General features: G+C 40.1%; 1 protein-coding gene across 2 annotated transcripts in view; it reads right to left on the reverse strand.

The window, feature by feature from the left end:
• Positions 1-2,112: 2,112 nt before the first annotated feature.
• The window catches only part of tmem259 (transmembrane protein 259), a 61,761-nt gene continuing 47,401 nt past the window's right edge, over positions 2,113-16,472 (reverse strand). For both annotated transcript variants that reach the window (XM_078198096.1, XM_078198095.1), the window contains exons 8-11: positions 12,398-12,481; positions 8,634-8,766; positions 5,930-6,029; positions 2,113-3,588 (exon numbers count right to left, since the gene is read on the reverse strand). In XM_078198096.1, coding sequence (XP_078054222.1) covers positions 2,827-3,588; positions 5,930-6,029; positions 8,634-8,766; positions 12,398-12,481 — 1,079 coding nt within the window. In that variant the 3' untranslated portion in view covers positions 2,113-2,826. The remainder of the gene's footprint in view (positions 3,589-5,929; positions 6,030-8,633; positions 8,767-12,397; positions 12,482-16,472) is intronic.

The raw sequence follows: 16,472 nt of genomic DNA on the forward strand, positions 1-16,472 counted from the left end.
GTTCAAAGATCACTACACTGCTCTAGGGAATGCAGCCTGTTCCAATTATCTAAAAGGCCGATCGCTGATGCAGCTTTTAAAGCAACTTAGTAAAACCAGCCAACCAACTTTCCAAGAGGTGGCTTTTTTAATAAACTGTTATTGTATCCTTTTACATAACATTCAATTTAATAGCAAGAGGCAGAAGAGCAATCCAACCAGAAGTACATTTAATTTAATAAAGTGACCACAAAAATGTAAAATGGTAATCAGAGCACAGAATAGAAAAATTCCTACCAATTGGAACCAACAGTATAAGCTTCTTGGTTGTGATTATGTAAGCTATTGGGACCAGGCTTAATTAACACAAGGATAATCAATACTGGCATAGTTCTTTAATACTCAAATTGGATAGGTATTTGCAAGGGAGGAATTTGAAATGGGATGGGGAAAGGACAAAGAACTGGGATTGAGTACATTGTCCCCTTTGAGAACCACTAGTAGTACCATGGGTTGAATTGCTTCCTTTGGTGCTGTGATTTGTTTGATATATAATTTCAGAAATGGGGATTTGAATGTAGTCTTGTAGATGAATTGGAACTGAGCTCCAACCCATATTCAATAAATAAAATGCCTCTCTTGGTTTCAAGACTTATGAGAAATGGATTGCAATAGTATCAACAGAAATCAGAGCCAATTGACAAAGGCACAGATTAGCAAGGAAAACTGAACTATTTCCCCACCATCTGTTTCCTGTTCTTTAAGACAGACTCCTGCTGGATTGTGGTTCCACCTGCATTGGAACACCTCCAACTCCTTACCCAAAGGGTCATTCTTCAATGATCCAAGTGAGTGATCATTTTTAGGTTATCCAAATTCATGGGACTGCATCAACTAATGCCCAAGCTAATTGATAGGGCTGACTGAAAAAACCTGGGACCTTTTGCTGTTTGCCTAATTGAAATGGTGTGGAGATGCCGGCGTTGGACTGGGGTAAACACAGTAAGAAGTTTCACAACACCAGGTTTAAGTCCAACAGGTTTATTTGGTAGCAAAAGCCACTAGCTTTCGGAGTGCTGCCCCTTCATCAGATGAGTGGGAGTTCTGTTCACAAACAGGGCATATAAAGACACAAACTCAATTTACAAAATAATGGTTGGAATGCAAGTCTTTACAGGTAATCAAGTCTTAAGGGTACAGACAATGTGAGTGGAGAGAGCGTTAAGCACAGGTTAAAGAGATGTGTATTGTCTCCAGACAGGACAGTTAGTGAGATTTTGCAAGCCCAGGCAAGTCGTGGGGATTACAGATAGTGTAACATGAACCTAAGATCCCGATTGAGGCCGTCCTCATGTGTGCGGAACTTGACTATCAGTCTCTGCTCAGCGACTCGTGTGTCGTGAAGGCCGCCTTGGAGAATGCTTACCCGAGTAAGCGTTAGTTAGGTTCAAAGTTTATCGGGTCAGCACGACTTGCCTGGGCTTGCAAAATCTCACTAACTGTCCTGTCTGGAGACAATACACATCTCTTTAACCTGTGCTTAACGCCCTCTCCACTCTCATTGTCTGTACCTTTAAGACTTGATTACTGTAAAGACTCGCATTCCAACCATTATTTTGTAAATTGAGTTTGTGTCTTTATATGCCCTGTTTGTGAACAGAACTCCCACTCACCTGACGAAGGGGCAGCGCTCCGAAAGCTAGTGGATTTTGCTACCAAATAAACCTGTTGGAGACTTTAACCTGGTGTTGTGAGACTTCTTACTGTGTTTACCTAATTGAAGCCAAGTGCACACTACTACTCTGCAGCTCAGATCAGCTAATTTAGTGCAGATTGTGGACCTCGGATCTGCACAGCTCAATTTTGTCCCAGTGTACCGTAGAGTTAAGAGGGGAGCTGAAATTTTGTGCGCGCGCGCCATTGGGCTACCTTTCTGAGTTTGTGGCAGGATAGTAGTACATTACCGATCTCACACTGTGTATGACCCAAGGATCCAGTGTCCCTTATCTTGCCGACTCCAAAAGATTCACCTCCAGAAAACAAAAAATTATACTGCTTTGCTAAAGCCACAGAACATTTTTTAGTGAAGTTATTCACTATAGGTGGCTCATACACTTTAAAGTAAGTCACAAACATGTTTAGACCTCATTTATTTTAATATATACAAAGACAGAAACTCTTACATTACATTTAAATACAATATTGTCAACAGAAAAATCAATCAGAATCAGATCCAAATTAGTTAGGTTCAAAGTTTATTAGAAGAAGTTATAGGGAATTTCTGACACTACTACCTTGCAAATCTCTTCTGTATTTAGGCACCAGTTCAAGAAACAAGACTTAAAAGAGTCTTTCAGGTAATGAGACCTTGCAGAATAGAATCAATACACATCAACTTATTGCACTGTGGAATCAACTTACATGTATACCGCGAGTTCAAAGGAACAAGCCGTCTTCTACGGCCATTCAGACACTTGCAGTTTTTTTTACCCAGCTGAGTTCTTTTTGGGAGGTCTTCCTCACTTCACAAACCAATAGTGTTTCTTCGGAACTTGAATATCACAGCAATACATACAGCTATGCTGCAGATTATGGATACGGTGACTGAATGGAGGAGTTAATTGTTCCAATTGAGCTCCTGCCATTAATGCTCACTGAACAGCATGCTGTTTCTGCCCAACACACTCAGTTTTCTGGAACCAACTGAAAGCACTGGGATATCTTGGTTTTACAAATGAAAACGCTTGATGTAATAGCGATTCCCCCACAAACACTACCGTACACTTGCTGTGAATTTTGCAAAAGGGTCTTCCAGTAACAAATTGCCAGATTGAACAGAAATAAGAGTCACGAGATTCTTGAAACGCTGTGACCGCTTGTCTCTGTTACTGAACTGTTTGAAACACTAGATTGGTTTCCATGGTCCATTTCTGATTGGTCAAAGCTAGTGTCACTATCATGCTGGGATGGAAGCATGTAGGTCTCACCATCTTGTGTGGGAGACATTTCCTGATGGTCACTTTTAGTGAGAACCTCCTCTTGGTTCTCAGCTGTACGATAATTTAATGTGCTATGGTTCTCTTCTGTTTGAAGACCACCACCATATGAAGACACTTCCTTTTTGTCTTCTTCAGAACTTGCGCCTGGTTGGATATGGTCAACGGCACCAGAATCATTTAAAAGATCCTGGGTATTTGAACTGCCATTGCTTAATGGCTCAATCATGCTGGAGCCCTCTGTAGATGTATTCCGTTCTGGAGCTGCAATGCCTTCTGATATGATAGCCGCCGTCTCTGCAACCCAGTTTAGATCACCACTTAATGGTGTCACCTCAGAGCTTGGATTCTGCATGCGACCAGGCTGAATGCTGTCCGCTAGGCTGGGAGCGCCACTAAGCTGGGCTGCACCGGAACCAGCTATGAGAGAGTTTCCTGCGTCAGCGGGGCTTGGCTGCGTGCTATCCGTTGCAGTATTGTTGTTCAGATTGTCCTGGAGTGTTGTCTGGTTGGCTTGCCCAGCCTGTTGGTTCTGCAGCAACATTTCCTGAATCCGAATTTGCTGAAGGATGGCAGGCAGCTCATAGTGATGGAAGAAATAGATCATTGAATGCTGGAAGGGGTGGGAGAAAACACGCAAATTAATGAATAGGGCCAGTGTTATAGACAAATCATATTCTACACTGTGCATTCCTATATGTAATATATACACAACAGAGCTGAGGAACAAACACAACACAATACGAAAGCTCAGATAATGAACTCTGGGAGGATACTGAGATTGATATGCTGCCATTAACTGACAATTGGCCTTCCTTAGCTGCAAAGACTGAAACTTATCAGCTGTTTATACTCCGGCATGGAATTTTGCACCTGACATTTCAGTTTTCTTTTCAAAGACCATTAACTGCCTAATTGTGATGTGGCTCAGTATAGCGGACTTTCAACTTCCACCCATAGCTGGAAGAATTCACTCTTTTTTTGGAACAGTCATATTGGGCTTGAAATGTTCTCTCTCCACAGGTACTGCCAGACCTGCTGAGTTCTTCCAGCGTTTTATTTCAGATCTCCAGCATTCACAGTATTTTACTTTTATACTCTACTTCTACCTATTGATCCCCTATCTCCTTCGATTGCAAGAATTCAGTTCTTCCAAATAACTTATATTAAAAGGGTTCAGCTGCCTTTCCTCTTTTCAGAAATTCCCTGTGTCATGCTTTCTGCTCTAATTATTATTTTTTAAGAAGTATTCAGTTTTTACTCAATTGATTTTTATAAATGAGGATGGGACAGAAAACAGAAGGAATGTCAGACAAACTGCTCTTGACTTTACAGAACACTGCCCAATCTCAATCTTTAATCTACTGTACAAAATCCTCAAAGTCCTGTAACAAAATAATCTCAAAAACTCACTGCATGAAAAAGGTACTACCCCTTCGTTTTGGTCATCTGACTTAATATCTCCTCAAGTGGGCTGGTATTGTACTTCTTTTATATTGCTCCTATAAAGCACCTTGGGATGTTTCATTACATTAAAGGCACTATACAAGTAAGTTGTTGTGAAATAGGCAGACATATAAACAACTACATATAAAGTGTTGTACTGTGGCTAAATCAATGGATATACTTATCAAACCCAGTCTAAAAAACTGGTAGATGGCATCATGCAGTGCAGAATCGAAGTAGACGGTGCTGAGATAGTCAATCTTAGGTGCAGGAATACTACAAATAACTCAATGATCTGGGGCTGGGCTTCAACCACTTTTAATCACTAACCAATGACTCCTGTTGTGGTGAGTGATGTCTATCAGCTTTAGCAGTGATGCTCTGCAAATTTGCACGGTATAAGTCCAAAGATGTGCGGGTTAGGTTGATTGGCCATGCTAAAAATTGCCCTTAGTGTCCTGAGATGTGTAGGTTAGAGGGATTAGTGGGTAAATATGGAGGGATATGGGGGGAGGGCCTGGGTGGGATTGTGGTCGGTGCAGACCCAATGGGCCGAATGGCCTCTTTCTGTACTGTAGGGTTTCTATGATTTCTATGATAAGTTCTCACACTCAAGTGAAGGCACTTACAACCATACAACAGTAGGAAAATAAGTAGGAGCAGCAAGCAGTAGGCCATTTTGCTCTTTCAGCTGCTCCACCATTCAATTATATCATTGCTGATCTTTGACTTCAGCTCCAGTTGTCCACCCTATCCATGCAATCTTGTTTCCCTTCGTATCCAGAAATCTATCAACTCTCTTGAACATACTCAACTGAACATACGCAGCCAGCTGGAATAGAGAATTCCAAAGGTTCACAACACTTTGGGTAAATAGATTTCTCATCTGTTTTTTGTCCTTTAAACAAAACTGCATCTATGGTAATATCCCTAACCTAATAAGCCCTTACCTTGTGCATCAACCTTCCCTGTGGCACCTTAACATATATTTTTTGAAAATCTAAACATACAACATCTACTGGCTCCCCCTTATCTACCCTAAGTATGTGCTCAAAAAGTTTTTAGTCACATGATTTCCCTTCCATAAAACTATCTCTGCCTAATCATCTGATTTCTTTCCAAGGTGCCCAATTACCACTTCTTTAATATTTATTCCAAGATTTTCTCCAATAACTGTGTTTCTTGAATAGCAGCGCTTTATTTTCTATCTCCTTGTGGGAAATCTCTCACCTCTGCTTTTATGTTTAGCCTAATTTCTATTTTCTTACACTATCAATTTTTTGTCATCCTTTGCTGGTTTCTAAAATTCTTCCAACTGTCAGATTTATAATCCTTTTAAGCAACACTATACACCTCTTTCTGTAATCTTATACCACCTTTAACCTTCTTAGTTAGCTACAGAAAGGTCACTTCTCCTGTAGCGATTTTACTTACATTGGCTAATGGAGCCAATATATTCAGGAGTGATGGGGAGAAATTTGGAGGAAAAATAAACACCAGGAACATACCTGTATAAAGAGCCATGACGTTACCAAAGCCAAACTGCTGTACTGCCCATTGAAGCGATAATGGTAGGCATAAAAGGCAAAGTGATAAAGGTAAAAGAATCTGCAAAAAAAAAGCTCAGTCTTAAAAGTTTGGTTGACCCTTCAGAGCAAGTAAGTTGAGACACAAAGTTCAACAGAACAGACGAACACCAGAAATTTTAAACAAACATCTCTCGTAAACAATTCTATAGCTCGGAAATACTGCTTTGCACAGTATAATCACCGAAACAGATTTAATATCCAGGACCCAGAAGAGATACCTCACTTCTCAGGGTTCATATGATTGGTAACATGGGCTGGAATTAGTTAGCTGATCTCAACTATGTTGGGGCTTGATGTTGGTGGTCATGGTGGTTAAGGGTATTACAATTGCTTTTACGTTTAGCCTAATTTCTATTTTCTTACACTATCAATTTTTTGGTCATCCTTTGCTGGTTTCTAAAATTCTTCCAACTTGGCTAGGGAGTGGGAAATCAGCCAGAGTCTCCATTTCTCATCACGAGGCAGAGACCATGTGCATGCACATGTGTGCATGCATGGATATTAAGTGAGAATGGATGATAGTACATTGCATTGCCTGCCACAGTTAAATAACCTGGCTGACACTCGCTGTCAAATTCACGCATGAATAATGAGTATTTGGGCAGGGAATGAAGGAAAGCATGTTTCCGGGAACCAAACTCCAGTATGGCTAATGCCTCCAGGAGAAAAAGTGAAATAAAATTGTTGGAGGAATTTGAATGGTCAGGATGGCATAAATAGCATTAAACATTGTACTAACTTCCTGTTAAGACATACTAGAACCACTGCAGTGTACGGCAGAGAGGTCATATGGTTCACAACTCAACCATTGTCTGGTTCTCTTCACATGACGTGTGTTATCCTCTACTTCAATGCAGTTCATTAAGGAATGCTGAAAACCATGATATTCCAGTGTTTTGATGCAGTTTTCATACTAGGATATCTAGACCTCAAGGGTCTGCCCAGCCTTTAGATTTATATTTTCCTTTTGAGTAGCTAACATTGTTTATCTAGAAATAATATGGGTTAATGGAAGATTAAGACACAAGTTCAAGTAGTACCCCATTAATGTGCTGATCTTATGCCTTTTCATTCTATTGTTAAAGTTCTCAAAATCAAAACTGATGATCTCAACTGTGCCACTGGAGATATATAACTTTGCAACAAGTTACCATGAAATCTTCTCCAAGACATCAGTACAGACAAAATTAACCAAATGACCTCTGTACCGTACACTTCTGTGATTCTCGTGTATCTTAACAGGAAGTTAGTAGAACCTTTAATGCTCTTTATGCCATCCTGGCCTAAATTAATTTTTAATTTTAAACCTTTTCAAATTCCTCCAATAGTTTTATTCTGTTTTCCTGAAGGCACTGGCCTTACTAGAATATGGTTCCCAGTGTTAGATTCAAGAATTCACTGATACTTTGTGGTCGGGTACAAACGTACGAGTTTATTAGGAGTTCCTTCTTTGCCTCTTACAAGATGTACACCAGCTTCTCACTCTCGCTCATTTTCTCTCTCTCTTACATGATGTCATGCAAGTCTTCCTCACTCGCCATTGTTCTCTCTCTTATAGGCATTATACATTGTTTCAGAGAACACCCATTTACATTCATTGGTTAATTAAACACATTCACAGAATGGTTGATACTGATTAGTCTGGAGCTCTGGTGATGTATTAAGACCATAAGACATAGGAGCAGAATTAGGCCACTCGGCCCAACGAGTCTGCTCCGCCATTCAATCATGGCTGATATTTTCTCATCCCCATTCTCCTGCCTTTTTTCATAACCCCTGATCCTCTTATTAAGAACCTATCTATCTCTGTCTTAAAGACACTCAATGACCTGGCCTCCACAGCCTTCTGCGGCAAAGAGTTCCACAGATGAGTTCATGAGTTAGTAGTTTCTGCTGAGGTTAGCTGATCACAGTGAGTACGTGACAAGCAGCACAGTAGCAGAGCAGCACATGCCCCATGCCCCAGTATAAACAAGATAGGTGTCATCTTGTGCTACAAATCTATAGTAGACATAATATAAACTTACTGTAGAAAATGTTAATACAAATATATTATAGAAAATGTTATAAAATTACAAAAAGTAAAAAGGTAATATAAAAGTACAAAAGTAATTTAAAAGTTTTTTTTTAAAAAGGTAAAAAGTAAAAGTAACAGCTAGTTTCCTACACCAGAAACTTGGCTTTCCTCCATTCCATAGAATCCCAGCAGTGCAGAAAGTGGCCATTCAGCCCATTGAGTCTGCATCGACTCTCTGAAAGAGCATCCCATCCAGGCAATACCCTCTGCCCCATCCTCGTAACACACTTACCAGGCTAATCCACCCAACCTGCTCATCTTTGGACAATGAGGGGGGAATTTAGCATTGTGAATTCACCTAACCTGCACATCTTTGGACTGTGGGAGAAAACAGGAGCACTCGGAGGAAACCCACACAGACATGGGAAGAACGTGCAAACTCCACAGAATCACCCTGCCTGAATATCAATTATTCTTGTGTAGGTTTGACAGCGAGTGTCTCTTCCATTACGGAGCGACCAAGCAGAACATAAGGGCTAAAATCAAGAAAAAAAAATTTTTTTGTAAGCACATTAAATTCAGACCTCGATCTTGGTTAAAACCCACCTGAGCCAGTGCCGTTTGCTAGTGTTAGTGTGACAGCAAATTGCATCGTACTGGTCTGCAAGCCAAACGATTAGAATAATGTAAAATGCCGTAGTTGTGTCATTGAAGAATTCAGACATTATGGCTTCCATCCCTGGAGGGAAAAAAAAACAAATATCAGGGCAAAGGTAAATCAGCAAGCCTGCTTATTTAAAATTATTTGCATTAAATATTAAAAAATAAAAGACACAAGTCAAATCTCTGCAAAACTCCACAATTTCAAAATGTGACCAGCAAAAATTGCAACTGAAGATTTAAAAGTGAACAGAAAGCCAATCAGCAAGATTGTGGACAAGCACAGTAACACAGTGGTTAGCACTGCTGCCTCACAGCTCTAGGGACCCGGGTTCGATTCCCGGCTTGGGTCATTGTCTGTGCGGAGTCTGCACGTTCTCCCCGTGTCTGCGTGGGTTTCCTCCGAGTGCTCCAGTTTCCTCCCATAATCTGAAAGATGTGCTGGTTAGGTGCATTGGCCATGCTAAATTCTCCCTCAGTGTACCCGAACAGGCACTGGAGTGTGGCGACTAGGGGATTTTCATAGTAACTTCATTGCAGTGTCAACGTAAGCCTACACTAATAAACTTGTTTACATTGTTGTGGAACATTCTCCAGTGCGGAACAGAAGTTTAACTCCGCTTCTCTTTCTACTCATGCTGCCTGATCTATGGCATGTTTCCAGAATCTTCTGTTTAAATAACAAATGTTGGCTCGTTTGAATCATCGCCAAAATATATCGGATAAACGCAAGTCTGTTTACTTTCCACTTGGCAAGGGAAAATGGTGTTGGGTGGTGGGGGGATGGTGTTGGAACAGTTGGAGTAGAAAGTTGCGTGATAAAACCTCCTGCTTAGGTCCACGCTAAATTCTCTCTCAGTGTACCCAACCAGGCGCCGGAGTGTGGCGACTAGGGGATTTTCCACTTCACTGCAGTGTTAACCTAAGTCTACTTGTGACAACAATAAAAATAAATTTTAAGAATGCTTATCTGAAATGGAAATACCTCAAATAACCTCCACCCAAATTCAAAAAGAATTTTGGGACCACATTTAAAGTGGATGTTTTATTTCCCGTTGGCCTATAGAACAGTTGGCTGGCTGCAGTGGGACAAGCACAGAACATTCATTACTATTGGGTTTTTATTTTCCAAATACAATGTGGATTTAAGCTGGTACGTTTTTCACAGGAATGGTTTATTTTGTCAAATACAATATATTTCCACAGAAGATGTACTGTGAAACCTCCCATTTTAGAACATTTCAAAGGGAAACAATTTGTCGGTAACAATAAAACAGCTTGCCATTTAGCATAATTAAGCAAATGACCAGTAACTAAGAAACACAGGAGTGCGGTATCAGACATCAACTAGCGACTGTGAATAACCTTCCTAGCACACCTTCAGTAGAAGAAGGGAGAACAAATAACACTGATGACACTAAACTAAGATAATGAATGGGACAGCAAACACGAGGAGGAAGAAACACAGCTGTACTTGGCAACCATGGAAAAAGAAAGTGAACAAAATTTTTTTTAAAATTCAAACTGAGGAAGAATGCAAAATGAAAGATAGCCTTAGATGAGAACTCTTTCCACTTACTGATGATGAAATGTAGCAATAATTTTAAAATCAGATCTAGCTCTTCTGTATGCAAGAACAGTCTTTAATAGTTGAGGTTTTTCTTGAATATTTGGGCATATTCTGCATTAGGGTATCTGGGAGTTTGGGAAGGATTAAACTAGTATATTTTAGAGAACAATTCAGGATAAGGCTACACAATGGTTTTGCATTCGAACATTTATTTTTTAAATATATGCTGTATGGGATGGAAACAAATAACTACGTTTAAAACAATCATTCATTAGATGTGAAACGCTTTGGAACATTCTATTGATACAATGAAGTACTATTTAGAAGTATTCTTTCTTTTCTAATATTTAGAAACTCTGCAAGAGACTTCCTTGCTCTTGCCAAAGATAACATGATTAAAAAATTGCATAGAATGTTTTACAGATGCCAACAATATGTAGTGCTGACAGGGAGAATCCTGCCCACTTAAATTATTCTACAACCAAATTGTCCCCAAGAAATGGCTTCAAGACTGTAGATGGGTGCTATCTGAACTAGCTAGGAAGTAATACTGCATTGCAGTCAGTGATGATGTGCTCATAATAGTATCAGAACCTTAATGTGAGATTGAAGATTCCATTAAAATTTCAATGACTAAAATCCAAACTTTCCACACGCATTAAGTTGGTCAATTGAAACAAGGGGTGGCACAGTAGCACAGTGGTTAGCACTGCTGCTTCACAGTTTGGGTCATTGTCTGTGCAAAGTCTGCACGTTCTCCCAGTGTCTGCGTGGATTTTCTCAGGGTGCTCCGGTTTCCTCCCACATTCTGAAAGACGTGCTGGTGCGCCAGACTGTGGCGACCAGGGGAATTTCACAGTAACTTCATTGCAGTGTTAATGTAAGCCTTACTTGTGACTAACAAATAAACTTTAAAAACACGATGTAAAAAAAAATGCAACCTCCTATCTGCATCAGAGTTGAAGTTTCAGTTGATGATTTGTGGCCATTTGTAGCAGAATATCTGAGGTGAAAGTATTCATCAGTGCTCCTTTTCTGGAGCGGTGGCCAGGTAAGAGAGGCCCAGACCCACATATGGAGGTCTTTACTCTAATGCCAATTGATTACTTTGTCAAATGCACCACAGACAATAGCTGTTACACAAATAGAGAAAATGACAGGGAAGTGTATGCTCACGATAATTACAGTAGTTCTGTGACACCTCCTGAACTAGTGTTTCATGTCGTGCAGAACTGAATGCATACAATTCCTGGCAGAATTGCCTCTTTTTGATTTATTGCTTGCATGCATGTTTATTAGTTCCTTAAAGCTAGGTTCTCTATCTGGCGAGTTCTGCTTTTTAATGAGATTTGAGTCCATTCAAATGTGATGCATAACTGACAGGATAATGTAGGGTTTAATTATATTGAAAATATACTTATCAATTTGCAATAAGATTCAATTTTTCTGATGCAATAGTTAATTATATTTTCAGTACCACAATCTATTATTGGGATGAGGGGTTAGTTGGTGACTTTAGAAAACTGAAGACACAAGAGCAGCTGGAGTCTTTCAATCTCCAACTACTATTGTTTGCATGGTTCCTATTATGACTTGTGTTCCTATTGTGACTTGGGTCCCAAAAATATTAACTTGCCTTTCTCTTTTAGATTTCTGCTGTCTATTTCCAGCATTCTATTTCAGGTTTCAAGGATTTTCAATTTTTCTTTCTGTCACGATATCAATTACTTACTCGAACACATTAATGGCAGTTTTAGAATTACAGGGAATTACTAGTCTGTACCAGTCACACTGTGCCTTGTTGTACTGCATCAGTCAAACTGCTTCTGAAGACACCACAGTGCATCATCGTTTTACTTAGGATGCTGATTATTTTATATAAAAATAGAGTATGCTAGAAATATGTAAGAGGGCTAGCTGGTGCCTTAAAGTGAGATGGTAAATGATTGTGGGAATCTTCATAAGAGTTCACATCCAAAATACTAACTGCACTTTCTTTCAGGTGAAGATGATTCAACTGGAAACTTGTTCTAATTCCTCAAGCATTTTTTTTGCTATTAAACGTACAGCTTTCCATTATTTCAGATTCAATATAAAGACAGGATCAACAAAAATGCTACTCAACACAAAACATTCTTACCAACAAGTGCTAGTATCACAGTAAGTAAAGGAGCTGCAGGAAATGCAATTGTCATGTTCATCTCCAGCATCTGCAACAAATCAACTGAAAGAAAAAAGTTAATTAATTGATAAATCTGGCATGCTCATGTTTCAGGTCTTTGATATATTAGACTTTTTGGCTCCTTTTCAAATGCACAAGCCATTCTGTTTTCAATTCAGTTGGCCACTGCACCACACCTGCAATTATGATGCACATTGTGATAAAAATATAATAGGGGAAGAATATGTTACATTATTATTTTACCTAACCCTACTTTGTTATAACCATTATACCCTACAGGTAAACAAATCATGTAGGTGGGAATGCTACAAAAACCCATATTATTAACAGAGGCTGCACGGTAGCACAGTGGTTAGCACTGCTGCTTCACAGCTCCAGGGACCTGGGTTCGATTTCCGGCTTGGGTCACTGTCTGTGTGGAGTTTGCACATTCTCCTTATGTCTGCGTGGGTTTCCTCCCACAGTCCAAAGATGTGCGGGTTAGGTTGATTGGCCATGCTAAAAATTGCCCTTGGTGTCCTGAGATGCGTAGATTAGAGGGATTAGTGGGTAAATATGTGGGGGTAGGGCCTGGGTGGGATTGTGGTCGGTGCAGGCTCGATGGGCCGAATGGCCTCTTTCTGTACTGTGGGGTTTCTATGATGAGAGGCTATCAGCTATTTACATAAGACAGAGCGCAGAAAAGGGCCACTCGGTCCAACCAGTCCATACTGTATATGCTCCACCTGAACCTCTGCCTGTCTTCTTCTCTCTCAGCATAACCTCCCGTTCTCTTCAGAGGTGCTGATTTAGCCTTCCCTCAAATGCATCTATATTAATCATAGTCAGTAAAAAACTTTCTGAATTCTACATTTAATTTCATAGTGACTATCTTATAATGATGGCCTGTAGTTTGCTATTACTCACAAGTGAAAACATTCTCGCCCTATCTATTTCAAAACCTTTCATAATTTTAAAGCTCTCTGTTAGGTCAGCCCTCTTTTCAAGCCGGTTTAATTTTTCCCAATAGGTATAACCTTGCATTTCTCGTACCATTTTTGTAAATTTTTTTTGCACTTATCACCAGTCCCTTGATACCCCTTTTACAATATGCTGACTAAAATTATACACAGTATTCCAAGTGTGGTCCAACCAAACTTCAACACAAGTTTAGCACAAGTTCTCTACTTTTTAATTCTATCCCTCGAGAAATAAACCCTAGGATCTGGTTTCCTTTGTTTTTAAATAATGGCTTTAATTCGTACCATTACTTTTAGCGATTTGTTATTTGTATTCAAGTTTCTTTGCTCCTCTGCTCCATTTAATTCTTACTTTTCAATTAATATGTGACCTCTTTTTTTAACAAAATATACCACAGATTGTGATATGTTGCCTTGGCATACAAGGTGCCCACATTTTTTTCAGTACCAAAATTCATGTTTAAGCCAACAGTTGGCACACAAGTCAACCTTCCTATGATGCCAAAAGATTTGCTGCTACTTGCATTAGGAGTTAGGCTAGGCCTCAATTTATCTATCGCCTCAGAAATGCATGTATTATTCACCATACAAGTCAGCACATGTGTTAAACAGGCGATTTGGCGTGTTGCCATGAGGATGCATTGGAATTTAAGACATGTCCACACAGAGCAGACCACGTGGTAAACGACGGACAGAAGTGGATTGTTCAGCAAAAAGAATAAAGTATGAAGCTGGTTTCAAGCTCAAGGCGGCAGCATTTACCAACTCATCAAATAACTGTGCTGCAAGAGAATTTGGTGCTTACACAATGAAGTGGGCCTGATCAAACCCTGAATCCAACAATTCCACAGCACTAGCCAGTTCATGTAGAACTTTATGGAACAAAAATGTAAATGTTGTGACAGGCGGCCAAGATTATTCAGAGACTTCCAGAAGGTCTCGATGCCAAAATGACCAGTTTCCAGGGATTCAACATCAGACGATGTTAAAAACGCAAACACCCATTTATGTCAGATCGGCAACATGGATGAAGCGCCCATGTATTTAGATATACCCACCAACCAAACTGTGGAGTGGAAAGGTCGGAAAACAATTCTAGTGAAAACTGCAGGAAATGAGAAAGCTCTGGTTCCAGCCTGCACAGCTGACAGAACTAAATTAAAACCTGTGGTGCATGTCCATAACGATATTAGGATGGAGTGAAGCTATGGATTGATAACGTGGAATTGGCATCCTGGTGATCTGCCCAAAGAATGCAACTTATTAGTGGAGGACATGATCAGATCCCACTTAACCGATGGAATCAAGAGACTCCTGCAAAAAAATAACACCCACATTGCAGTTACATCAAGGGTTTAATATCCATGGTTCAACCTTTGGACGTGTGCCTCAACAAGCCATTCAAGGATCATGTTTGTGCAGAATGGATGGATGGGTGGATGGTTATCAGAGAAACAACCTTAGTAAAGAGTTGAAATATGCGATGTGCTTCTCAATGTTGTGTGGTTTTGTTATGAAATCATAGGATGCTATTAATGCAAGCTGTCATCAGCTCATGTGGAACATCCAATTCAATGGATGAAAAGATAGATATTTTGGGGGTGGATGATTCTGAAACAGAAAGTGCCAAATCAGATCCAATAATGCCACAGACAACGTGACTCAATGATTTTTATGAACTTTGTATCGGAAGTCTAAGACAATGAATTTGACTGTTTTCAAAATGTTTTGTTTGTGGTTAAAGCTATCCTTGTAGAAATATTTCATTTAATGAAATGTGCTTCTCAAAGTGCCAACGCCTACATCAACTGCAATTCATAATTAATAACTGGTATATACTAGGTGGGCAGCATGATGGCACAGTAGTTAGCATTGCTGCCTCACAGCGCCAGGGACCTGGGTTTGATTCCAGCCATGGGTCTGTGTGGAATTTGCATGTTCTCCCCGTGTCTGCGTACGTTTTCTCCAGGTGCTCCAGTTTCCTCCCACATCCAAAGATTTGCAGGCTAAGTGAATTGGCCATGCTAAATTGCTCTTTAGTCCCAAGATGTGTAGGTTAGGGGGATTAGCAAGGTAAACACATGGGGTTACGAGGATAGGGTCTGGGTGGGATGCCAGTTAGACTCAATGGGCAAATGGCCTCCTTCTGCGCTGCAGGAGTTCTAGGAGTCTATAATTTGACCTTTATGTTTGGAAGGATTTTTCACGGCTTCAATGGTTAACTTTCCTGCCACGATCTATGGTGATGCTTTACTGATCAGAGCTGAAATTCATTTGCCAATTGTATAGAAATGCTGCAAATTTATTAACATATCCTTGCAATTTGTTCTAACCTTCCTCAGAATTGACTACTTACCACATGCAATGCTCCAAACAATCTGGGCTCAGTCGCAAATCTAGAAATTATGCTTTTGATTCCAAAGTCCAAATAGCTCATTGTGAATGATGTTGATCCTAGCAATGACCATTTCCATCTTCTGCCACTCCGAATAGTTGCCTTTCTGCTTTCTGTCTTGAAGCCAGCTAGCTATCAATCCGACTATTTGTGCATAGACTCTGCATACTATAACCTTATTGATTAGTTTAATTGTAGAACTGTTACAGCACAGGAGGTTATCATTCGGCCTGTTGAGACTGTGCCAGCCCTATAAAAGCAATTTAGCTAGTCCAACTTGCCCGGTCTTTCAGCTGAGCCCTGCAAATCTTTTCCCATTAGATGCTTATACAATTCCCTTTTAAAACCATGATTGCAACCCTTACAGGCAATGCATTCTAGATCATGACCACTCGCTGCGCAAAACAGTTTCTTCAGTTTTGGCTATTTTGCTAATCACTTCAAATCTTACTGCAGGTTTCCCAGTGGAAAGGTGTGCGTTCAACGGGAAACCCCATTGATAACAGTGGAATCATAAGATCCCGCCGCCAGTGAGTGGCACACAGCTTTCCGGCGCCACGAAATATGAAGCAAGAGGGAAGAAAAACCTGGTTCTCCTCCTTTCAACCAATGGGAACAGGTTCTATGTACTCTAAGTGCCTCTTCATTTGGAGCACTTCCATTAAAACTCCTCTCAGAA

This window comes from Mustelus asterias, chromosome 26 (genome assembly GCF_964213995.1).
Source record: "Mustelus asterias chromosome 26, sMusAst1.hap1.1, whole genome shotgun sequence".
Taxonomy (NCBI): domain Eukaryota; kingdom Metazoa; phylum Chordata; class Chondrichthyes; order Carcharhiniformes; family Triakidae; genus Mustelus; species Mustelus asterias.